This window comes from Musca domestica, unplaced genomic scaffold, assembly GCF_030504385.1.
Source record: "Musca domestica strain aabys unplaced genomic scaffold, Musca_domestica.polishedcontigs.V.1.1 15, whole genome shotgun sequence".
In the NCBI taxonomy this organism is placed as follows: domain Eukaryota; kingdom Metazoa; phylum Arthropoda; class Insecta; order Diptera; family Muscidae; genus Musca; species Musca domestica.
The window spans coordinates 1,768,617-1,795,644 of record NW_026712207.1 but is presented as its reverse complement, the minus strand read 5'-3'; the positions used below and the strand labels follow the sequence as shown (position 1 = coordinate 1,795,644).

Here is a 27,028-nt window from a genome sequence, read left to right as displayed (position 1 = left end):
ATTTGTTTGGCGCAATGACGATCCCTATTGAAATTGGAGATAATCGGTCAAAATTTAGATATAGCTCCCATATATATCTTAGTCCGATTTGCCTTTTATTGTACACCAAATGTGTAATATCAGCCCGAACAGTATGGAATTTTGCACATACAACCAAATTAGGCCTGAAAATAAGTATGCCAAATTTGATCGAAATCGGTTCAGATATAGCTTAGCTCCCATATATATTGTTCATCCGATTTGTTATTTTTATCCTCCGCAGCCGTAATATGCACTCTGTAACAACAATATTTGTGGAAATATATCAAATGCAGCTCAGAAATACCTTTGCTAAATTTTATCGAGATCGGTTCAAATTTGGATATAGCTCCCATATATAACTTCGTCCGATTTACCTTTTATTGTGCCCCAAACGTCTAATATTTTCCCAAATGGGATGGAATTTGGCACATACGACCGAATTGAGTCTAGAAGGTAGTATGCCAAATTTGGTGAAGATCGGTTCATATATAGCTATAGCTCCCATATATATTGTTCATCCGATTTGTTGTATTTGCTACCCACAGCCGTAATATGCACACCGTAACAACGATATTCAGGGAAATATATCAAATACAGCTCAGAAATATCTTTGACAAATTTTATTGAGATCGGTTCAGATTTGGATAAAGCTCTCATATATATCTTTATCCGATTTCAAATTAATTTTGCACCAAATGGGCGATACAAGTCCGAATTACAAAGATACAAATGCTTCGGCATATTTAGTCCTTTGAATTTTAAATTATAATTATAATCATAGGGTGTATGATTGAATTCTCCCATAAAAACTTTTAATTGTTATGTGGAGCTCAAATAAATTAGCAAAGTGATGTAGGGTATCTTAAAATCGGCCCCGCCCAACTTTAGGGCTTTCTTTACTGGTTTTTATCTCACCTTGTACGTGCTTCTTTTTGAGGGACCCTGATGCTGTCCTTTAAACTATTTTGGCCTCTTGAAATATTTTAATATTTCTTTAATAAAAAAAGATACAAAATTTTAATTTTAGTTATAGTTTGTTTGAAATTGTCAAATAATTTATTTCTCTATAGTTATTGCGTCTGCATTTATGTGTATGTTTTTTTGTTTGTTTGTTTGTAATTATAAACATATTATTAAAAATAATGATTATACAAAAGGAAAATAAAACAAGAAAGGGGAAACAGGCAAATAAATAAGTACAATTTTGTTGGTTTGTTTGCTTTTTGTTTTAGTTTTTAGTTTTTGTTTTTTTTTTTTTTTTTTTGGAAAAAGGCCACGACTTAATTACGCGTCTATTGTGTTATTTCATTTAGTCTTCGTTGTATGATGATGGTTTTTTATTTTCCGAAAGAAACATTCGTAGACTGCAACATTTATGGGCATTGGCGTTGTTAAGTTTTTGTTTTTATTTTTTGCAAGAATTGCCTTGATTTGTTTTATTTATATAAATATATATAGGAATAATGATTGTCGCTATGTGGTCCACCATAGGAGCGACACCATCACTTTTTTTCATTTGTTTTGTTTTCTTTAGTTTTTCTTTCATTTTCTCTTTTGATTGTGTGAACACCAAAAACGCATAGAAACGTATTGTTATTGTTGTTTGGTTTTGTTTTTCTTTTAATCGACACCGGCAAAGCCCTGGCTGCCTTCGATGGCTTTGATTAGTTTATCCTTTAATTGTAAATAGCCCTCATAGGGTGGTAAATCCAGGCGATTAAAGCTGCAAATTAAAAAAAAAACAACAACAAAATGAAAATAAAACCCAAAAAACTGTATTAAATTTCCTCCTTACCATGTATGCGCCCGAGGATAATTGTTGGGGGTGCCCCACTTCTCAATGGTAAACATTTGTGGACCATTTGAGCCGTACAATTCCTTGAAACCATTCATGGGGACACGTGATGTACCCGTAACAAATTGCAGCAAACGTGAACGCATTTCATTGGGGAACGAAAGGACGGCACGCCAAAACCATTGAATAATAATGTGATTCTGATGATAATCACCCTTGTAGAGGGTATTCTCTCTCCAATCTTTCACATCGATATTTTGTATGCCACACATCAACAGCTCCAGCTCATGTTCATCGAAGATTTTAATTAAATTCAAGGGAATTATTGAACCAAAACCTTGTAAAAACGCAGTCATTTGTTCTTTGACACGGGCCACAAAACGCCACTCGATCACCAGTTTTATGTATTCATCCTTATTTTCATCGGTCACCTCAATATTGGCACCGCCCGGTTTCAATTCATGTTGACTCTTTTGCCCAAACGTGTCCTCATCCACACAGAAGGTCAACTCTAGTTGCCGGGGATCGTTCTCCTTGATCCACACCAATGAATTGTAATATTCAGTATCTACCGATTCCATGTCCTTGAGATCGATGGGTTTCTCCAACATCATTTTGTAGAAGGGACGTATAAAGAAGGCATCCAGTAGTTTACCATGATAGACTGCCATGCCAGCAATGCGACCAATGAATCTGATCAGAAAAACGAAAATCAGATATCTTCTAAAATTAAAAGAATTTCCAAGAACTCACTTGAAATAGTGTAAATGATCCTCATTGCACAGACCACTGCCATTGTTGATTTGTAAAGTATAATTATCCATGGCTGAATACTCAAACAGGCCATAGTAGGGATTGAACATTTCTTTGGATAACAAATAGAACCATTCTCTGGCCAAACCACCATAATCTGTAAAGATTTAGAAAATACAAGGAAGGTGAATTTAAAAAAACATCCTAAAAGTATGCTTTAGAAATTTGAAAAATACAGGGGAGAGAAAAACGAAATAAGGAAGACCGCCAAAAGGCATTTCCTACATCAAAGACAATCAGGAGAAGTCCATTTAGGGATCTTTTATATTTGGAAGACTGTCTAGAGTTCTGCGTCACAGACAATCAAAAGAATGCCTTCCATCCAGAGCAAGGTCCTCATGGTTAAAAGCCTTCCCTATGAAAGCACCTATCAAGGAACTTTCTATGAAAGCCCCTATCAAAGACATTTATCCATGAGGACCTTTTAAAGGCCTTCTATGCATAGAAGATTTTTCAAAGAAATCTATCAAATCCATTTGAAGGTTTTCTATCCAAGAAAGACCTTGCTCTGGATGGAAGGCATTCATAAAGGTCTTTTAATTGTATGCGACGTAGACCTCGTAGACTTATCATCATTCTCTTTTATGTAGAAGAGGACTTTTAACGGTATCCTTGATAGGAGCTTTTATGGGAAAGAGACCTTCAAAAGGTCTTATAGGATAAAAACCCATGATAGGGGGCTTCATAGGTAACCTTCATGGATAGAAGTCCTTCATAGGGCCTTCTATGAGCCTTCTATGACTTATCATAATTCTCTTTTATGTAGAAGAGGACTTTTAACGGTATCATTGATAGGAGCTTTTATAGGAAAGAGACCTTCAAAAGGTCTTATAGGATAAAAACCCATGATAGGGGGCTTCATAGGTAACCTTCATGGATAGAAGTCCTTCATAGAGCCTTCTATGAGTGGTAAACATTCAAAAGATGTAGGAAAGGAGGCTTTTAAATGTATACAATGGATAAAAGGTCTTCAAAATATCTTCATAGATAAAAGCCCTTGATAGGGGCTTTGATAGAAAGGAGGTCTTCAAAAGTCTTCAGGATAGGAGACCTTCAAAATGTTTTCAAAAAATAAAATACCTTTAAAATGTCTTTTGTGATAGGAATCTTCAAAAGGTCTTCTGTGGACAGGAGACCTTCACAGAGCCTTCTAAGATCTTCTAGGATTGGAAACCTTCAACAAATCTCTTATGATAGAAGATCTTTAAAAGGTCTTCAAAGGATAAAACACCTTCAGAAGGTCTTCTAGGACAGAAGACCTTACTATGCCCTTTTAAAAAGAGACCTTCAAACAGCCTTCTAGAATGGGAGACCTTCATAGAGCCTTCTATGGGTAGGAGATCTTCAAATATGGTACGACCTTTAATAGGCCTTTAAAGTATAAAAGAACTTCAAAAGTTCTTCTGTAGGTAGAATACCTTCAAAAGTTCTTCTACGGATAAAATATCTTGAAAAGGTTTTCTAAAGACAGAATTCCTTCAAAAGGACATATACAGACAGAAGGACCTTATGCGGATAGAAGACTTTAATTACGCCCTCTATGGACCTTCATAAGACCATGAATATAATATTTTCAAAAAGCCTTCTATGGTAAAAAAAAAAACTGTTAATTCGGCCGGGTCGAACTTTGAATACACTCCACCATTTGGAACGAATTTGGCAATGTTCAAAAAAATAAAATTCATTAAAAATTCTGCCGTTATATTTGGGTCTATTCAACGACGTGGACTTGCATAGGCAAATTTTGTCATAAGCTAAAATCTTCAAAATACCGAATATCGTGAGTTGCCGTTTTATGGGGGCTATACGAAGACGTGGACCAAATTGGCACCTTTACGAACTTAACCTGCCTACTGGCAGGTAGCAAAATTTTAGCCTTCTATCTCAACTCGTTTGAAAGATAGCGTGACTACAACAGACAGACAGACGGGCATCGCTAAATCGTCTTATAGGGTCTATCATGAATGTTACGAGGATTTACAAACGGAATGACAAAGCTAATATACCCTCCATAAAATGGTGACGGGTATAAAAAGGTCTTCTAGTATAGAAAACCTTCTTAAGGTCTTATACCGATAAAAGGCCTTCATAAAGCTCTCAATGGACAGGAGACCTTCCAAAGGTATTCTTTATATAGAAGAAATTCCAAAGCTCTTCTATGAATAGAAGAGCTTCATAAGGCTCTCTATGGACAGAGTACCTGAAAAATAGGTACTAAGGATAAAATACCTCAATGGCCAGAAGATCTTCAAAAGGTTTTCTATGAAAAAGAAACTTTCAAAAGGACATTTAAAATGTCGTCTAAGAACAATTGACCTTCGAAACGTCCTCTATTAATAAAATACCTTAAATAGTTCTTTCAAACATGACAGGCATTCTTGAGGTTTTCTGTGCATGGAAGACATTCTAACAGACCTCTATAAATAGAATATCGTCTAAAGATCTTTTTTGAATAGTATACCTTTAAAAGGTCCCCAAAAATATCTTCTAAGGAGAAACGATCTTCGAATGTTCTTCCAAGGATGGAAGATTGTCTAAAGGTTCTATGGATGGAAGACCTTCTAAAAAACATCAATGCCTTAAAGGTTTCTATGGATGGAAGACCACGTGAAGGTCTTCTAATGATAAACTGTCTTCAAAAGACCTTCGAAATGGCACCAATGTGTTGAAGGCTTTGTTAACTACATTTTGAATAAAAGACCTTTTAAAAGGTCTCCTATGGGTAGAGGAATTCCTTCCAATGATGCAAAACTGTCTAGAGGTCTACATATTCTATAAAATACCTTCTAAAGGGCATCTATGCGTTGAAGACTATTTTAAAGGACTTTTTGAATATAAGAACCTCTGTGGGTGGAAGTATTTCTTCCAATGATGAAGAAATACCTTCTAAAGGGCATCTATGTGTTGAAGACTATTTTAAAGTACTTTTTGAATATAAAAACCTCGTGGGAAGGCCTATTAAAAGCCTTCTATGGTCAGACGTATTAAAAAAGGCCTCTATGTATAGACAACTTCCCTAAATAAGTTCCTCTGGAGGCAAACCCTTCGAGAGTCCCTGAATACAATAAAGATCTTTTTTAATATGTTTTTTTGATCACTTACCCAAACCCGTTTCTCCCTCGAATTCCACCCATAATTTGGTTTTTAATAAATCCGTTTTGGTTACTTGGCTGATAATTCTATAAGAATCTTCTAATATTGATGTACGGCGAACACGAATTTCAAATTTGTTGGGTACATTGGTCTGGAAAATAAAGAAAAATGTGAGTACATTAAGTGAATAACTCCATAACAAATAATTCAGTACTTACAGGCTTCCTAAGATGATTCTTAAAGTATTCGTATTTCTGTTTGTAATCCCTTGAATAGGGTACAGCTTGTCCGGCAATATTGGGATTTGAAAGGCGTGGATCTTCCCACTGGGTTGTTCGTGTATCTGCAAAATGGGAAATATTTTTTTTTTTAATAAAAATTCAATGTATTAATCAATTTGTTAAACCCACTATGATCAATGTAAAATACACGACCATCTGTGTGTACACGCTCCTCCCAGCCCTCGGGTAATGGTCCCAAATCATCCTCAACACGCCGGGTTTGATTTGGCATTGGACTGGCCCGGCCATTACGTGGATCTATCCATGTTGTACGCCTCGAGGCATGATCTATGAAGAAGGTACGACCATTGGGCGCCACCTGCATGGACCATCGTGGCGGTAGGGGCTCCTCGTCTGTGTTGGCAGCAGCCTGGAAAGAGTAGAGGAAAATTGAAATTATTTTGTTTTATTGTTAAAAATGGATTGCTTAGAGCTCTTACCGGTTCTGTTGTAGCTGCATTATTATCCTCCACCGAATTCCGTCGTGTCGATGATGCCGACGTCTGTGAACGATTTCCGCTATCTGTTTGATCACCATCTTCATTCTGCTGGGAATTTTAAAAAAGGGGTTTTTTATTAACAAAACATTAGCAAATATTGAAAATATTTTAAGCAATACTCAGTAGCGATACTTTAGTAACTAGCATCATCACGTTTCAAAACACGGTAGACAAAACAAAAGTAGATCTCTTCGATGAACGTTATTCAAAACTACCAACCATTAGAAATGATACAAAAAATAGCTCGACATCATTACATTTTCTACTGAGATAGATTTCGAAGGTTTTCCACCATATGATCTCCTCGTTGGTTCAATAACAGACGACAGGCACACACACACAGTACATTAGGAACATTTTTTAATCAAATGCAAATATACCAGGTTTTCTCTAACAATGAAAGGATAACATAGCGAATTTTCTACTTCTACTTGAGATCTGATGAAAGGAAGTGAAATGTGTGCAACAATCTCCAAAATTTGTTAAAGAGTGCAAAATGTGTTTGTGACAATATGGAAACACCATTGAAATAAGTGTTAACGCCTTCCATCAACAGATGAACATGAAGTCATTTCAAAACTGTTATTGATTTCAAAGAAGAAGTTAATGTAAAATTAAAAATGTATGTTTTTGAGGATGACAAACTGGGATTTTAAATGGTATCTAATGACTATGGAATGGAGTAATTGGGAATCAAAATGGATTTTTTTCAAAATGGCAAATGACGAGGAATTTTTTTAAATACTTATAAAACAAGTAAAATAGTATCAGCAATTTGCCGACAGATTTATACCCCCCAAGCCAAGAGTTATGATTATTCACTCTGTTGACCCTTTATGGGGGGAGGTTCCAAAGCAGTTGGCCAATATTGACCAATTAGTATCTGACCTAAGACTGATAAAAATATTACAACGTGCCAGATTTGGACTATATCGACTACTTCCTATCTACTTTATATGAGATATGTGCAAATTTTTGAAAATGTGGAAATTTTGGTGAGGTAATAGATATAGCGGACCGAAGTATTCATCTAATACCCCAGCCTTGAGTAAAGATTATTCAAATTGTTGACCCTTTATGGGATCGGTTTTGAAGCAGTTGGCAAATATTGACCAATTCGTAACTGATCTAAGACTGATAAAAATATTTCTGCTTACTTTATATGAGATATGAGCAAATTTTTGGAAATATGCCTGAGGTAATAGATATAGCGGACCGAAGTATTCATCTAATACAGATAAAAATATTGATATGTGAAAAATTTAAAGAAAATCAAACATTTATATCCAATTTTATGCGAAATCCTAAATTCCGATAAATTGTATATTCATTTCAGATTTCTGGTTAAGAATCGCCGACTTGTTTCGCAAGTTGTAACAGATATAAATATTGGAAATTGTGACCCTTTGGTGGGTGAGGTACCAAAAGGGGTTTGAGAGATATATATCATCTTCACAACAGATCTTACTTTAGCAAAAATATTTGGATGTGTGAAATTTGAAGAGAGTTGGATGCTTATCTCGCTTTCTTTGAGCGTTTTGTTTATTCATAAATCTTGAACCCTATTTGGGGGAGGTACCAGAAGAAATGGTCCGATCTCTACCATCTTTATAGCAGATCTTGTGTGGATGGAAATATTGAGATGCACCAAGTCTAAATAGAATCTGATGTTAATTTTGTGTTTGATGAGCTTCATGAATATTGTGTGGGAGGTATCGGAAGGAATGTACCAATTTCACACCAAACCTTAGGTTAATAAAAATATGTGATGTGTGTAATTTGAAGAGAACCGGATGCTTATTTCGGATTTTATGATCGTTTTGGTTATTCAAAACTTTGACCCTTTGTGGGGGAGGTACCGGAAGGAAAGGTCATATCTCTACCATTTTTATAGCAGATCTTGCGTTGATGGAATTACTGAGATGTACAAAGTCTGAATGGAATATGATGGTAATTCGCGTTTTATGAACTTCATGGTTACTCAAAATGGGAGGAGGAACCAGAAAGAGTGGATCGATATATTCCATCTTCACACCAGACCTTGGGTTATTGAAAATATTGTAATGTTTGTAATTTAAAGAGAACCGGATGCTTATTTCGAATTTTTAGATCGTTTTGATTATTCAAAACTTTGACCCTTTGTGGCGGAGATACCAGAAAGAAAGGTCCGATCTCTACCATCGTTTTAACAGATCTTGTGTTGGTAGAAATATTGAGATATGCTAAGTCTGAATGGAATCAGATGTTAATTTCGGGTTTTATGAGCTTCATGAATATTCAAAATGTTGACCCTTTTTGGGAGAGGTACTAGAAGAAGTGCCAATTAGGTTTGCACTCTCGTTGCCTGGAATGTTATAAAGACCAGGAACCCAACAGAGATTGATGGACAACCCAATGTTCTCCAAGGATCTACTGCATTCCAAAACAGCCCTATACTTAGTGGTAAAGGAGTTTAAAGCTTTCAATGCCACTTGGCTATCGACATATATAGTCACCGGGCCGTTAACCTCGTTGTTCCTCGTGACCAATAAGTCTATGTTTTTTTACCCTGGAACACGCTAACGTCGCTTCTGAGCTTGTAGGATTCACGAACATTGAGAGTGCCACGGAAGACACCAGCTCCCGCTCCGCATGCCATCATTGAAACGTCAGTATAAACAGCTATGCCACGGAAAGGAGAATTGCTTCGGGCCCAGGCGTCGATGTCAGGTGGTTCAAATCTCAACCGTGGTGAAATATAATCACTTGTGTTGGCTTCCACTCTCACATTCCTTACACGCCCTAAGATCGCAGAATGTCTAAAAGGATTGACTGCGCTATTGTTTGCGATTTCTGAGTCGAAGAGCACACGTAATTTCCTGTTCCTCTACGTGTATGCTTAGTGGGCTTAAGCACAATTGGGTGTCCTGTGCAGCCTAAGGTGTGCTCTTGAAGGCACCTGCTATTAGTAGGGATGCAGCTCTTTGTACTTTGTCAATGCAAAGTAAATAAGATGACTTGGTCAAGGAATGCCAACAGACTAGAGCTTCGTAAGATAGGATTGCGCAAACAATTGACTAATACACCCATTTAATTATGAGTGGTTTGAGTCCCCAGAGTTATAGAGCTCTTGCAAGAATAGAGTGCAATTAAGACTATCCTTGCACGTTCCCCGGTGTTCCTCTTCCAATTTAGTTGGCGGTCGAGGATGGTACCGAGTTATTTGGCTTCAGAGGAGAGGTTCAGCGTGACCCCATCTAGCATCGGCAGTACAAATGAAGGACATTTCCGTTTCCTCGTAAAGGCAAGATCTGCCTATGATGGGTAAAGGAGAACAGGGATTTTTTTCAGTTCCCAGAAGACAAACGGGGTACGTGGAGCCTACGGCCCTAGTTAGGTCTGGATGAAACATATCTTAAATTAACATAATTAGCATCAATAAATATTTAAACTCTAAGCAAATGCTACTCATTTCCTTAGCTTCTAAGTAATCCTGTTCTTAGGCTGGAAATAGGTTTCTTTTAGAAAATCCATGATCTTAAAATTCCGAACATCTTACAAAATTATTAACCGCAAGGGACATTTTAGTATTGACAAACAAATATGAAAAAATACGACGAGAACACATTTCTTGTGAAAATCAAAATTAAAAAAGACAATGAGACAACGGAGAACAGAGTTTGTTTTCATTAGTGGCGATTTGGTTTTTAAGGTGAGTTCAATGGAAAATATTTCACAAAAAATAAAATAGAAATAAAAATTTTACAAACCGATGACTCTCTAAATGTTTGTCCTGACGAATTATTGCGATTGCGTAAATTTTCCAATGCCTGTCGAGATAAGGGTTGGCCGTTTGGAAATCTAATTAAAGCAAAAATTTATTTAAAACTATCGGTGTTAATTTTGGTGAAAAAAAAATCTCCCAAATTACACTATTCACATAAAAGCTATTCACAGTCAGTTGTTCCAAATCGAGTGATACGTTAGTGTTGTGCAATTTTGTAAAATATTTAAAGTGCATTTTGAAAATTTCGAAAAATTCATTTATGCGAAAAAATGCCATGAGAGAAAAGTTTGTGTTCTTCGATATTGATTCATAGAATCCAACCAACCTTATCCGCTCTATTGTATAATCGGGATCGTTTATTTGTCGAACTGGCCTTAAATCATTTAGTAAAGATGTTGCCGAAATTTCAAGCCGGCTTGTCGGATGTCGCAGGGAATTGTATAAATATCTATTGAAATTCAGGTACCACTCTCGGTTATTAAACATAAATTAATAATAAAATGGAAATTTCTTTAGATCGACTATTCACAACAAAGTCATGGAAAAACAACCAAAAAAACGGCATTAAATTATAACCTCCACTCATGGTATTGTCATTAAAAATGTGAATCAGTATCAGTCAGTATTGCCGACAGATGTATACGCCCAGCCTTGACTTATGATTATTCAAACTGTTGACTCTTTATGGGGGAGGTTCCGAAGCAGTTGGCCAATATTGACCAATCCGTATCTGACCTAAGACTGATATAAATATTACAACGTGCCAGATTTGGACTATATCGACTACTTCCTGTACTGGATATGAGATGTGTACAATTTTTTGGAAAAAGTGAAAAATGCGTAAGGTAACAGATATAGCGGGCGGACCGAAGTATTCCATTTTCATACTTCATCAGAAACAGACAAAAATATTGGTATGTGCAAAAATTGATGGAAATCGAACATTTATATCCAATTTTATGCGAAATCATAAATTCCGATAAATTACACATTCATATCAGATTTCTGGTTAAGAGAAATATTTAGATATACCAAATTGTAAAGAATCGCCGACTTGTTTCGCAAGTTATGAAGCTATATGTATTGGAAATAAAGACCCTTTGTGGGTGAGGTACCAGAAGGGGTTGGCAGATGTATATCATCTTTACAACAGAACTTGTGTTAGCAAAAATGTTTGTATGTGGGAAATATGAAAAGATAGATGGATAGATTTGGATGCTTATTTCGCTTTTTGAGCGTTTTGTTCTTCAAAATCTTGAACCCTATGTGGGGGAGGTACCAGAGGAAATTGTCCGATCTCTACCATCTCTACAAAAGATCTTGTGCTGATAAAAATATTGAGATGTGTCAAGTCTGAATGGAATCGGGTGTTAAATTCGTATTTTATGAGCTCCATGATTATTCAAAATATTGACCTTTGAGGGGGAGGTACCAGAAGAAGTAGACCGATATATTCCATCTTCACACCAGACCTTCAGTTAATAAAAATATTGTGCTGTACGCAATTTGAAGAGAACCAGATGCTTATTTCGGTTTTTATGATCGTTTTGGTTATGAAAAATGTTAACCCTTTGTGGGGGAGGTACCAGAGGGGGTGGACCGATATATCTCATCTTCACACAGACCTTCAGTTGATAAAAATATTGTAATGTGTGCAATTTGAAGAGAACCGGATGCTTATTTCGGATTTTATGATCGTTTTGGTTATTAAAAATGTTAACCCATTGTGGGGGAGGTAGCAGAAGGAATGGTCCGATCTCTACCATATTAATAACAGATCTTGTGTTGATGGAATTAATGAGATGCGCCAAGTCTGAACGGAATCGGGTGTTAAGTTCCTGTTTTATGAGCTTCATGGTTATTCAAAATGTTGACCCTTTGTGGGGGAGGTACCAGAAGAAGTAGACCGATAAATTCCATCTTCACACCAGACCTTCAGTTAATAAAAATATTGTAATGTGTGCAATTTGAAGAGAACCGGATGCTTATTTCGGATTTTATGATCGTTTTGGCTATTAAAATCTTTGAATCTTTATGGGGGAGGTACCAGAAGGAGTGGACCTATATATTCCTCTTCACACCAGACCGTGGGTTAATAAAAATATTGTGCGGTGCTCAATTTGAAAAAAACAGGATGCTTATATCGGTTTTTATGATCGTTTTGGTTATTCAAAATGTTAACCCTTTGTGGGGGAGGTACCAGAAGAAATGATGCGATCTCTACCATATTTATAACAGAACATGGGTTGATGGAAATCTTGAGATGTGCCAAGTCTGAATGGAATCGGATGTTCATTTCGTGTTTTATGAGCTTCATGAATATTCAAATTTTTTACCATATGTGGGGGAGGTACCAGAAGGAATGGACCGATATATTCCATCTACACCAGGCCTTGGGTTATTAAAAATATTGTGATTTGTGTAATTTGAAGAGAACCAGGTGCTTATTTCGGATTTAATGATAGTTATGGTTATTTAAATCTTTGAATCTTTGTGGGGGAGGTACCAGTAGGAATGGTCCGATCTATATCATCTTTATAACAAATCTTGGGCTGATAAAAATATTGAGATGCGCCAAATCTAATTGAAATCGAATGTAATTTCGTGTTTTATGAGCTTCGTGAAAATTTAAAATTTTGACCCTTTGTGGGGGAGGTACCAGAAGGGGTGGACCGATATATCCCATCTTCATACCAGACCATGGGTTAATAAAAATATTGTGCTGTGCGCAGTTTGAAGAAATCCGGATGCTCATTTCGCTTTTCATGATCGTTTTGGTTATTTAAATCTTTGAATCTTTGTGGGGAAGGTACCAGTAGGAATGTTCCGATCTCTACCATATTTATAACAAATTTTGTGTTGATGGAAGTATTGAGATGTGCCAAGTCTGAATGGAATTGGATGTTAATTTCTTGTTTTATGAGCTTCATGAGTATTCAAAAATTTGACCCTTTGTGGAAGAGGTACCAGAAGGAGTGGACCGATATATTTCGTCTTCACACCAGACCTCGGTTCAATAAAAATATTGTGATGTGTGTAATTTGAAAAGAACCGGATGTTTATTTAGGATTTTATGATCGCTTTGGTTATTAAAAATGTTAACCCTTTGTGTGGAAGGTACCAGTAGGAATGATCCGATCTCTACCACATTTATAACAGATCCTGCGTTGATGGAAAAATTGAGATGTGCCAAGTTTGAGATCGGGTGTTAATTTCGTGTTTTATGAGCGTCATGAAGATTCAAAATTTTTACCCTTTGTGCGGGAGGTAAGAGAAGCAGTGCACCAATATTGTCCATTTTCGCACTTGACGTAGCACTGCTGAAAATATTCTTTTCATCCTTTCTCTTTCTGTGCAATAAATTATTTCCTTTGAAAATGTTGACATTTTGTGGGGGAGGTAGAGGAGTGGACCCATATTGCCCACCTTCAAACTCGATCTATGTTTGAAAATAATATTACCATATTCGAAGTTTGGATCAAATCGGATACTCTCTTCGGGAGTTATCGTGCCCATCAGCCAGCCAGACAGACGGACGGACATCCGTAGATCGTCTCCAAAGTCCTAAAAATGTCCTGAAACGGATTTGGTCCAAAGAGACCTAGAGTCTAAAACCGTGATTTCAATGAGGCACGTTTTGGCCGTATCAAATGCTATCTACCCTCTCTAGCTATATGGCTGAGAGTATAAAAATATTATTGACCACACTTTAAGGAACAGGTAAGACTCTCTTAGTGGGCTGGAAAGTATCCAAAAAGTGTTTCTTATCAACAAAATATGATTTTTCTCATATCCTTTAAAAAGATTCAACTTTCCGGAGCCCAAGGAAAGTTTGCCGATAGAGTTCTTTCCATGTAGTCTAGCATGGTGGAGGATATAAAACCCGTAAGTAAAATTTTCATTGAAATTAGAACTAATTATCAATATTGACTTCTTAATGTTGTGAATAATTTGCATGTGAATAGTGTAAATATGGGTGCTCAACAACCTGATACGATGATCTTCCGTCGTGGGATCAATGACAGCATCATTGTCATTTTCATCATCATCATCAGCATTATTGTTACCATCATTATTATTATTTTGATGGATGGGACAGGTGGAGGAGGAGGAGGATTCATTGGTGTTGGCAGATCTTAATGGTGTAATACTATTTGTTGTTGTTGCGGTATTCTCTTCGGTACTACTAGCCAGGCTTAATGTATCCTATATAAAATGAAAATGTTCACAGCATCAATTACATGTTTCAGAGGCATGGGGGAAAACTTAGCAATACAGAAAAAACAAGGAATATATCTATTAGCCGAGCAGTACAGCAGAGTGAATAAAACGAATAACATCGAGAGAGAGAAAATGAGAAACTTCCACACATACAAAGATACGATCCAGATGTAAATTTTTATCGAGTATATCGTTATGTGATGCTCTACGATTGCGATGATGCGAAGACGATGACGACGACGAATGTTGTTGATGGCCACCATGGCAAGTCATTAGTGCATTTGTCCTCTTATCACCATTATTATTATCCGAATCCAAGCCATCATCATCGGAGCTATAATGTACCATACCACATTCGCAACAGATTTCACCACTTGCTGCAGCATCACTGCCACCACTCTCATTGCTCGTACTGCTTTCGGTGCTCAACGAACTACATAGATAAGTACTAAAACGCCGAACGCTTGTATCGGAAATACTGCCTTGATTTAGGGTGTTGGCACAATCATTACTATTGCTAACATTGATGCTATTGCCGAACTGATTTGCAAAATAAATGTTAAATAGAATAATTTGTGAACAAACATATACATATAAGTATACTCTAGAAGAGCTGCTTTAAAATTCACTGCTTTGGAATGTAAAAAAATTAAATCGTCTTGAATCGAACGCACTTTTTCCTCATAAATATTAAATTTCCTGTTAATCACCTGTGTTGAAATACCATTCTCCCTTGCTAATATATTATTAAATTTGTATACTTACATTTGAACGATTTGTCTCTGAATCATCCACACTAATGTGAAATCGTCTTTGGAAATCTGAAGCTGCTGCTTCCATATTTATATTAGCATGATTGGTATTCATTCTGAAAAAGAAGTAAAGGACATTTTAAAATAAGTTTTTTTCTTCGGAACAAAATCGACTAAAAAATAGATATTATGTTTACACCCTCCAATATTAGCTGTAACAAATGAACTTCTACAGGGTGAGATAAAAAACTGCAACAAACTCAAACGACATAATTTTTATCTTTTTTTAAATTTTTTTGAATGAAAGCAAAAAATGTCGGAAATAGCATCAAATTTTAGAATAAGTTTAGATTTGTTCGAATTGGTCACCTTTGGCACGAATTATGGCCTTCAAACGGCCAATGAGACCGTCACACGCTGCCCGAATGTCGCTCTGTGGTATTTTGGCTCACTCCCGGCAAAGCGCTTGCTTGTGGTGATCGACACTTTGGTATTTTTTAGTGCCAACCTTGCCAAACCAAAAATACTCCAGACACAATAGTCCAACGGATTGGTATTCGGAGATTTTTGTGGCCATTGTGCGCTGGATATAAAGCGAGGAACCTCATTTCGTAACCATTCTTGGGTGCTTGACGTGCTAAGTGCGATGGTGCTGAGTCCTGTTGGAATGTCCAAGGTCTGCGGCCAAAATGTTGGTGTGCCCAAGGCTTTAACACACCTTCCAGAATATTTTCGCGATAATATTCGGCATTTATTCTGATGCCACGGTCGATTAATACGAGCGAAGAGCGACCATCGGCTGTTATGGCGGCCCACACCATCACATCACCATGGCCGGCGCTTGAGTTCTGGTGTCCAACCGAAAGTGCACATTTTCAGCTGCTCTCTTTGGCAAGTAAACACGATCATTTTGTATGTTTACAAACTGCTGGACAACGAATGTTTTCTCATCGGAAACGGAGAAAACCAAATTCGCCAGTTCACAACTTTCGGCAAAGCAAAACAACTCTTTAGCTCTTTTGAGTCTATTTTCTTTCTGTTGCGGTGTAAGTTCTTGCACTTTTTGGAATTTCAATGGCTTTACCCCGAGCTCATTTTTTAAAATGTGCCAAATGGAATTTTGCGATACGTTCAGCTCACGAGCCATTTTTCGGCCACTGCGTCGCGGATTTCGTTCAGGTCGCTTCTTTACTTTTCGAACTATTTCAGCTGATGTTTTCTTCCGACCACTTCCTTGACTTAGGGCTACGATACCAGTATTACGAGGTAAAGAGCGATAGTACGAGACACAAAAAAAAACACTAGTGGTTTTCCGGCAAAATATATAAATATATATCACGCTTGAATTCCATTACCAATAACCTTTTTTCTGGAAAATGCTCAAATGCTGTTACTGGAATAATTTTAACAGCTGTCGGACGCGGAGATTAAAAATGACAGCAGTCTGAAGTTGGTTGCAGTTTTTTTATCTCACCCTGTATTGGTACTTATTTGTTGTTTTCGTATAAGCTCAACAGTAACAGAACCCGGAACAATATTTGAAGATGGTCAAGCTATTGTATGGACAAATATGAGATAGACTCTAACATCTTTATCAGACGTAAATCGTAGATTATGATTCTAAAAACTTAATCCATAATCCTTTTTTATCCCATCTTTTTTTTTTCATAACTAAATTCACATCTAGATTTCCACATTTACAACTCCAATGATTTGAAAGTGTAGTAAAATTCTCACTGCTCATGTTGGAGGGTATTGTAAACAAAAAAATACTTCTTAATATGTTTTTTACATACGTTGTAGGCCTTTCCCATTGTGTTGTACGAGCGGTGTGATTTACATAATACGTTCGACCATTGGCATCTTGTCTCTCCTCCCAGCCGGGTGGCAATGGATCGTGATGACTGCCGCCGTTGGCAACAAAGGCATTCTACAATAAAACAATAATTTCGTTATTTTCAAAAAATACTAAAAAAATGAAAACAAAAATCGTATACTTACCGCCGGTGCTGCTCCTGTCATTGAAACATTTTCCACATGTTCCCATTCACCTGTACTGGTATCCGGTTCAACCGTTTCCCTTTGCTCATGTATAAATGCATGATAGATTTCCAAGGTTCCTTTGATGCGGGATTTGGCGCTATAGTTTTTTTTTTTTTTTTTTTTGAATTTTTTTTTTTTTTTTTTTTTTTTTGTGGGTAGATAAAATTGATTGATTATTTTTTTATGTTTTAATATTTAGACTCTACAGACAATTATTCTATTTCCCTGCCCAAGTGTCAAACACGGAAATATTGCATGGGGAGTTTTTCAGGTTGTTTAGAGTACAACACATTTTTCCTTTGCAACATTTCAGTGTAGGACATAAGGTAAATAGGGTCAACTATGACATTAATTAAATTAATTATAACAAATAAAACAAAATACACATTTTAAACAATAACACTAGATGGAAAATAATAATGAAGGAAATGATAAGACAGGATGATTTGTGACAAACCAATAAAACACAAACACATAATTCAACTAAATACTACCCGTTTTGAATAAAAAAAATATATATTTTTTTGATTTTGGAAATACTGGCTTAGATAGATTTTGTTTCAACACTCGCTCACAGTGGAACAAATCAATAGGAAAAAAGAAAAAAAACAACAGAAATTAAATAATAAAAAATCCAAAATAAACATACCCTACTGACCTTCTAGGCCTCAAAGGATAACTTTGGGGTGCTATCGTGCGACCCTCTTGTTCTGTTGGCAGATTGACCAATGTAAGTTCGACCATGCCAAGAAAATCATCTCTTGTTAGGCGATTTTCATCGAATACTTGAAAAACTAACTTATGCTCTGTGGGTTTTACCTGGAAGCAAACGGATAAAAATGGAATACATAATTGAGGCTTAAAGAAAAAATTGGAGATTTTCAACTTACCCGAAATACAAATTCTTCATTCCATGTTGGATTTAGAGTCTATGTGTGCAATGTAAACGATATTAATTTTTGTTAGAATACACCAAGTGGGCCAATATGATATTCACCTTTCTTACCTTCTTTTTAGTTTTGGTTAAAACCGAATCTATGTTAATGTCTCCATTTATGGTATTCAAATCTATTCTGACATAGGGATCACTGGAAAGCAGAAGAATCGAAAAAACATTAGAGTTGTTTAATTGAAAATATTTTCTGTGTGATCTCCAATAAATACCTTGCTCCAAATATATCCTTTTTGGCCAGTGACTGTCCATTTATTATAACTATACGTAAGTGGCATGTGTCAGTGGTGTCATTCTGAAAAGAAAAAAACCAATTAATAGTAATTAGAAAGAATAACAATGGAAGGCATACAAATAGAATTAAATTTCATATGAAATCGGCTAGGTTTTCTCTATTCCCCTGCTCAAATCTGACTGAAAAGCCAAAAAACCTAAGTCCACAATCCCCAACCAAAATGTGATCTTGTAAAGTTCGATATCATCAGATATTTTGTTTATTATAAACAAATCAACCTTGAAAAGTTTTTTTTTTAATTCGTTTGCCGCAGTTAACAAAGAACACCGATGCTTCCTTTACACCCAAAAGATCAATAACATTTCCATAACATAGTTCTCGTCAGATATATCGAAAGTGTGAAATGATTTGGTGAGGAAAAAAAACACACACACAATGTATAGATACCTATGTTTTGTTGCTTCAATTAATTTATTAACTTTTTTTGTTTACTTAATTTGCTAATAGCAATTATATCATTTATTATTAGGTGAATTTGAAAAAGCCACATTTACACGTGGTCGGTCGGGGTTTATCTTGATTTTGTAATAATGTAAACAAACAAAAACCTAAAGTTTGTAAACAGAACAACAATATCTTTTGGTAACATTTGAAATTATGGAAATTTACATTTATTTATGCTAAATTCCAAGGCAAAAGAGATAAGGGTTTTAGGACAGCATTAACGAAATTAAAAAAAGAAACAAGTAAAAAGCTTTACATTCGGTCGGCCGAACTTTGAATACAATCCACCAATTGGAACGAATTTGGCAATTTTCAAAAAAAAAAAAAAATCCGTAAAATTTTTTTTTAAATCTTAAAAATACCGAATGTAGCCGTTATATTAGGGTCTATACGACGAAATGGACCTGCATAGGTAACTTTTATCATAATTCATTACAATTCGGAGAATAATGTGGCTAAAATCATCAAAATAACGAATATCGGAAGGTACTGTTATATGGGGGCTATACCAAAACGTGGACCTGCACAGACAATTTTCTGTCATAGATTATAGTATCCATTACGATCTTCAAATACCAAATTTGAAACAATTCCGGTGAATAATGTAGCTAAAATAATCAAAATACCGAATATCGGGAGGTACAGTTATATGATGGACGTGGACCTGCACAGACAATTTTCTGCCCTAGGCTGTAGTATCCATTACGAACTTCAAATACCAAATTTGAAACAGTTCCGTTGAATAATGTCGCTAAAATAATCAAAATACCAAATTTCGGGAGGTACGTTTATATGGGGGCTATACGAAGAAGTATACCTGCAAAGGCAGATTTCTGCCATAGTCTGCAGAATCCATTACGAACTTCAAATACCAAATTAAAAAACAAATCCGGTGAATAATGTAGCTAAAATCATCAAAATACCGAAGATCGGTAGGTACAGTTATATGGGGGCTATACGAAGACGTGGACCTGCACAGATAGTCTCCTGTCATAGGCTGTAGCTTCCATTACGATCTTCAAATATCAAATTTGAAACAATTCCGGCGAATAGTGTCGCTAAAATCAACAAAATACCAAATATCGGGAGGTACTGTTATATTGGGGCTATACGAAGACATGGACCTGCACGGACAAATTTTTTGTCGTAGGCTGTAGTATCCACTACGAACTTCAAATACCAAATTTGAAACATTTCCGATGAATAATGTCGCTAAAATCAACAAAATACCGAATATCGGGAGATACCGTTATATGGGGGCTATACGAAGACGTGGACCTGCACATACAATTATCTGTCTTAGACTGTAGTTCTATTCCGAACTTCAAATTCAAAATCTGAAACAATTCCGGTGGATAATGTCGCTAAAATCATCAAAATACCCAATATCGGGAGTTACAGTTATATAGGGGCTATACCCAAACGTGGACCTACATGGCCCATTTTCAATACCAAAAGTCCATAATATACATTGGAATAAAATTTTGTCAATTTACTTCATTTCGTTCAGCTATAGTGATTTCAACAGACGGATAGAAGAACAGACATCGCTAAATCGAGAAAGAATTTTATGCTGCTCAAGAATATATATACTTTGTGGGGTCTAAAATGTATATTTCGAGGTGTTACAAATGGAATGACAAACTTAATATACTCTCCATAATATGGTGGAGGGTATAAAAACAAGTGATATAATACCATTCGGTTTTGTCGACAGATGACCCAGATGATGATGGGAGAGGTTCCTAAGCAGTTGGCCAATATTGACCAATTCGTATCTGACCTAAGACTGATAAAAACATTACAACATGCCAGATTTTGACTATATCGACTACTTCCTATACGTATATATATGAGATATGTGCAATTTTTTGGAAAATGTGGAAATATGCGAGAGGTAACAGATATAGCAAATCGAAGTATTCCATTTTCATGTTTCATCTAACACAGATAAAGGTATTGGTATGTGCAAAAATTGGAGGAAATCGAACATTTATATCCTATATATAAGACTTCTGGTTAAGAGAAATATTTAGATATACCAAGTTGTAAAGAATCGTTGATTTTTTTCGCAAGTTACGACAGATATAAGTATTGGAAATTGTGACCCTTTGTGGATGAGGTACCAGAAGGGGTTCGCAGACATATATAATCTTCACATCAGATCTTTCGTTAGCAAAAATATTTCTCGCAATCTTGACCCCAATGTGGGGGAGGTACCAGAAAAAATTGTCCGATCTGTACCATCTTTCAAGCATTTCGAATGAAGGAAAGTTGTAATAGTATGCAAGAGTTAATGAAAAAATGTGAGCTGTGGCAATGGGTCGGCCATCTGCAATTGTGGTACACACTGTTATGTCTTTTAGCATTTCTTGCATGCAAAAAAGAAACGAGATAGACTATGATCTGCATAGAATCACATTTTGAGTAAATTTGTGCATGCCCGTATGTTCATGTATTTTTGTAATCAAATTAAGGATCTTATTTAATGTCCGATTGAGTGATGATAGAATTCCAGTTATAGGGTTTTCTGGCACAGTTTCAAGCAGCAAGGAGAGCTCTAAAGCTACTAAGACTAATAAAAACATTACACTATTATTGCACTTTTCGCGTTTTGGTCATGCACCAAGCCTAGACATATCAATAATTCGAAATACCTTAGGTTAAGGTGATAAAATAAGTGATTTAGAGTAATTATGTATAGAAGTTTTTGGGACCGTCCATCGCCCTATGGGCTAGGTAACTGTATTAATTGAAAATAAATATAAATGACCACCTTTTCAAGGGAAGTTGGGCTTGGCCGAATCCCTTTCTAAGGTCTAGCTATATTATACAAACGTATTCAAGATGGATAATAGCACCGGTACTGGCGTATTCTGTCCTTATTTCACTATTAGAAATATAAATACTGATGAAATTGTTGCGTTTTTCAGGCAGAGACTCCCGAAATCAAGAATGCAATTGTATAACAGGATCAATGACCATATATGTCGATAGTAAGGCGGCCCAAAAAGAAATCACGTTAAATACCATTAAAACGGGAGTCATTTTTGATTGCAAAAAAAACTCTTTTGGAAATACGGGGTGAGATGAACAAACTGCAACCAACTTCAGACTTCTTTCATTTCTAAGCCATTCGTCCGACAGCTATATTCCAGTGACAGCTCATTATATTGTGTACAACCGTACATGAGCATTTTGGTGAGAATTTTCCACAAAACAAGTTATTCGTGATGGAATTCAAGCGTTATAGTGTGATTTCTTTATATTTGGCTGGAAACCCACAAGTGGCTATCGTCGGAGCACTCCAGAATTTAAATGTGAATAAATCTTTTGTATCTCGTACCATCACTCGTTACCGTGATACTCGTAGCGTAGCCAGTAGCGGAGTCAAGGAAGTTGGCCGAGAAAAACAGCAACATCACCAGAAATGGTTCGAAAAGTAAAGAAACCCGAGTGGCAGTGTGCGAAAAATGGCTCGTGAGCTGAACATATCGCAATATTCCATTCGGCAAACATTTAAAAATGAGCTCGGGGCAAAGCCATTGCAATTCCAAAAAGTGCAAGAACTTACACAGCAACAGAAAGAAAATAGACTCAAAAGAGCTAAAGAGTTGCTTCGATTGGACGAACGAAAGTGGTGAACTACCGAATTTGGTTTTCTCCGTCTCCAATGAAAAAACATTCGTTGTCCAGCAGTTTGTAAACAAACAAAATGACAAATGATCACATTCGGTTGGCCACCAGAACTCAAGCGCCGGCCATGGTGATGGTGAGGGCCGCAAAAAACAGCCGATGGTCGCTCTCCGCTCGTATTAATCGACCGTGGCATCATCGCGAAAATATTCTGAAGGGTGAATTAAAGCCTTGAGCCCTCAAACATTTTGGCCGCAGACCTTGGACATTCCAACTGGACTCAGAACCATCGCACTCCGCACGCGCCACCCAAGAATGGTTATAAAATGAGGTTCATATCTTTATTTCCAGCGCACAATGGCCACCAAAATCTCCGGATTCCAATACTTTAGACTAATGTATCTGGAGTATTTTGGAAAGCAAGGTTGGCATTAAAAAATACCAAAATGTCAATAATCTCAAGCAAGCGCTTCACCAGGAATGGGCCAAAATGCCGCAGAGCAACATTCGGCCAGCGTTTGACGGTTTTATTGGCCGTTTGAAGGCCATAATTCGTGCCAAAGGTGACCAATTCGAACAAATCTAAACTAATTCTAAAGTTTAATACTCTTTCCGACATTTTTTGCTTTCTTTAAATAAAATTTAAAAAAAAATGGATTTTTGAATTTGTTGCAGTTTTTTATCTCACCCTGTATTAATTATCGCAAAAAAAATGGAGCATAACATGCTCGTTTATAGATCTGAAGATAGTCTTCTCTAGAACTTTAAAAGACCTAAGGATTCCCTACGCAGTATTTGCATAAATATGTGCACAATAATTTCTTTAATATTCTTATAAAATTTACGCGATAAGATCCACAATTTTAGTTCGGTAGAGGGCTTAAATCGTCAAGATGAAAAAATATATAGCAAATTTGGAAGATATTGTAACCTATTATCCTCACAACTCATGCTGAAGAAAAAAGCGGCTTCCTTGGATTTCTATTCAAATATTCCCTTGCACAAAAAATCGCCTAGATTAGACATCAATCGAAATAATTTAAAATTGCTATGCAATTTTCTGCGTTTTTTATTTCCAGACATAAAAATGTCTCCTCCTTCCAACGCGTATAAGGTCATGTTTAATTCCATTGTTCATGAAGAGAAACGAAACGACGAAAAACAATTTTCAACCAAACAGGGTAATTAAATACCAATATCAGCTATCACCTCTGGGGTAATGTTGACACTGTTGATGATGGCTAGTAGCTAGCTATATGGCTGACAATGGAAATGAGATTGGACGGACAGACAGACGGACGGACGGGTGTTGTTGACATTTCTCATTTTTTCATTTTTAATTTTTAATGAACCTGCCACTCGTATCTTCCGAACTACGAAAAAAAAAATACTATAACCAATATAGGTTGGTAGTAGGTAGTATGTATTATGAAGTTGGTCAAGGATAATGAATTTTGTTGTTGTTGTTATCGTTTTACTTACATCACTGTAACCATGAACTTGTCCTTCGGCTAAAGCTTCAGCCATGTTCAGTCAATTTGCAAATAAGTTTCCTTGAAACTTAGATTGTTGAAATAATAATAACAATAGTAAAAAAAAAAACAAATTTGAAATTTGTATTTGTTGTGAATTTGTTGGCGTTTTTCTCTCACTCTCTCTGTCTCTCTATCTCTCTTTTGTTGTGTTTGCTTAGTTCTCTTTTTGGGGGAAGAGGGGGAGGGATACCACCTCCTTCTTCCGCTGCTTTATGATGGTACCGACCGTGTGTGTGTCGTTGCTCTCTTTTTATTATCGGAATTAAGAATTAAAAAATATAAAAACGCATTCATAAAACGTAATACAACAACCGACAACGACGACGAACGTAGTAAGTAGAAGTAGTAGTAGAAGGTAGGTACTTCAAAAATCTGGGCTGGCTGGATGGTTGACTGACTGAGTGCCTGCCTGGCCTGGCCTGCCTATGTACCTTCCCGTAAACGCCTGTTGTTTGTGGGGAGAATAACAAAACTGGTTTATATGGCACGATGGCGGCGGTGGCTAATTCTGCTTGCAGTGGCGGCAATGCGTTGTCGTCGATGATCAACAACAGCAACACGACCAAGCAATGTAGGACAAAGGGGGGAACTACAAATTATTTTAAAATCTCCCTCTCTCATTGGAATGTGTTATTTTTCAGTCGTCTTTGCTAATGACTTTTGTCAATTCTTTTTTGTTTGTATATTTTTGTTAATGTAAAAAAGTAGGTTCTAATCAGGCACACACTTTGGGGATGACTTTGTTTTATGGCCCACCGACCACCACCCAGCAATCAATCAATCGATCAATTTTTTCCCAGCAACAGCTCTAGACCACTAATTTGTAGATTTCCGATTTCCACCTATGCGGCGATACCAAGTTCTTAACTCTGTCGAGGGGTGGCATGGACTTTGGATTTTATTATCCAAATTAATTTCATAATTTAATTAATATTCCACCGTGGGGGGCTGTCATTGCACAGTGTCAACAGTGATGATGATGGCATTACTTCTTTTACAAATCCCTCATTAGATACGAGTTGGATGACTAATTTTCCTGTTAAAAATCCCATATGATTTGTACACTTCTTTTTTGACGAGCGACCGACAGCCACACAAACACATATACAATTTAATTAATTTTTTAATGGCTAGCTAAGGGACTTTTTCTTTAAATTAAATTTAATAAAACATTTCGTTTGCCTTCGCTTTTTAATTATTTCGTATTAATCTTTCAAGAGCAGATACGACTTCTTTTGACAAATGGCACTCACACACACACTCACTCAGGCATTCATGCCAAAATAATACCACTTATTTCTCGCTTGCACAAAACCGTTTAATCAAATTCTTTTCTTATTACGTTTAGGAGGGGCAATATGGTGAAATCATTTTAAGTTGGCATTAAACAAATCCTCAATGGCTCCATTAAACTATTAACATTTTTTGTAACAATTTTTCTTTTCTTTTTTTCTTTATTAATTTCGACCGACAAAACTCACAAACACTCGCGCAATGATAGGAACAGCAGCACTTGTTCAAAAAACGACGTTATTACTCTCTCGGTGAACTTAACTAAACTAAACGACCACAAAAATGACTACACAACTGTCATCTGTCATGTGAGCTGTTGCTCGCTCTCTAATTGTATGAATGAGGGAATCTACGTCGCTCACTGATTATTTTGTTATTGCGGAGAAAGAAATGGGGGAGCATTGTGGTGCTTGCTTAGGTGGTTTCCACCCAAAATAAATAATGCCCCCTTGTCAAATTTTTTCATTGCTTTCGTTTGGGGGTTACTAATAGTGAACAGCTGTTTTTGCTACACACGAAACATGCACACGCACACACTCTCACGACTGTCACTGGGCAAAAACAAAAGAGGAAAACAAAAAACCCAACTACACTACACCTGACATCTGCTGATTGTTTATGCTTAATGCATCTTCTTCTTTTGATGTTTTCTTAAATGCAACAACAATTAAATGCCACACTCCCCTACATTATTAAGAAAACAATTGGGGGAAGGGGTAGAAAAACATGTACGAAAATTAATTCTTTGTTTTACTCAGTACTTACCACTGTTGCTAAAGATCGTCTTGGTGTATGCCCACTGCCACTGAACTCTTGACTTGATTGTGATGAAAAGCGTCTTTGTTGACCTGCAACAGAAGCTGCTCGCCGCCGAGGTGGAGGCCGTGGAGCATTGTCACTGTCTGCTGCTGGCGGCAAAACGGTATTGGCAGAACGTGCAGACATTACAATGCGTTATTTGTATTATTTGTTGTGTGACAATTAAAAATGCAACATTTAATGCAAAGGCAATTCGTATTGGATGATTTTCTGCAAACGTCGTTTAAAGAACAAAAAGAAAGAAACACACATTTTATTTCAGGCACAATAAAATAAGAACACAGACACACGCACACAAACAGACATCTCTTCATCACCAGGCATTTAATCATTAACGATAACAGTTAATCAGAAACTAATATAAACAATTCGCAAAACAATTTTATTATGGCAATAATAATCAAGGGTACTTTCGCTCACACCCCCCACTTGAATAGTCATTTAAGCAATTTTTAAGTCATTACTCTCATTAACTTACAGCTGGTTATTATTTGGAAGATTTTAATAGACTTTTTGATTTTTTAGTTATAGTTTCTTTCTTGTATGATGTTTCTTCGCGACGTATGTATTCTTCTGGCAATGAACGCTTCTATCTGCACATAGTATGTATTATCATTATTTTATTGCATGCCTCGATTTCACCTTGGCAATATCATTCAATTTGTATGCACTAATTTGTATGTACTTAATAGCTAGCTAGATATTTTAAATAAAAAATACATTTCAAATATTACAAACAAAATATAAAGAAATAATATCCAATAAATTC

General features: G+C 36.4%; 1 protein-coding gene across 13 annotated transcripts; it reads right to left on the bottom strand.

Moving 5' to 3' along the window:
• Positions 1–1,115: 1,115 nt before the first annotated feature.
• Positions 1,116–27,028, bottom strand: LOC131801213 (E3 ubiquitin-protein ligase Nedd-4). 13 transcript variants are annotated; one of them, XM_059119480.1, is made up of 19 exons: positions 26,738–27,028; positions 26,206–26,469; positions 18,450–18,532; positions 18,283–18,373; positions 18,176–18,214; positions 17,944–18,104; positions 17,244–17,382; positions 17,039–17,172; positions 15,256–15,358; positions 14,258–14,475; positions 10,595–10,717; positions 10,253–10,343; positions 6,444–6,551; positions 6,133–6,373; positions 5,941–6,065; positions 5,732–5,873; positions 2,570–2,726; positions 1,817–2,509; positions 1,116–1,744 (listed from the first exon to the last, which is right to left on the bottom strand). In XM_059119480.1, exons 2-19 carry the CDS (start codon positions 26,383–26,385, stop codon positions 1,642–1,644), a joined length of 2,931 nt encoding a protein of 976 aa, XP_058975463.1. In that variant the 5' UTR covers positions 26,386–26,469; positions 26,738–27,028; the 3' UTR covers positions 1,116–1,641. The 13 variants fall into 13 exon arrangements, with proteins under 13 accessions (XP_058975463.1, XP_058975464.1, XP_058975460.1 ...); XM_059119481.1 differs by having other exon boundaries at positions 18,292–18,373; positions 26,738–27,027; XM_059119477.1 differs by having other exon boundaries at positions 17,935–18,104; positions 26,738–27,025.

Coding starts and splice junctions, on each gene's coding strand:
- LOC131801213 (XM_059119477.1), bottom strand. CDS start 26,385: ATGTCTGCACGTTCTGCCAATACCGTTTTGCCGCCAGCAGCAGACAGT. Junction 6,552..10,252: donor AAACATTTAGAGAGTCATCG/GTTTGTAAAATT, acceptor TAAAATTCCCAG/CAGAATGAAGATGGTGATCA. Junction 6,374..6,443: donor ATGCAGCTACAACAGAACCG/GTAAGAGCTCTA, acceptor TACTCTTTCCAG/GCTGCTGCCAACACAGACGA.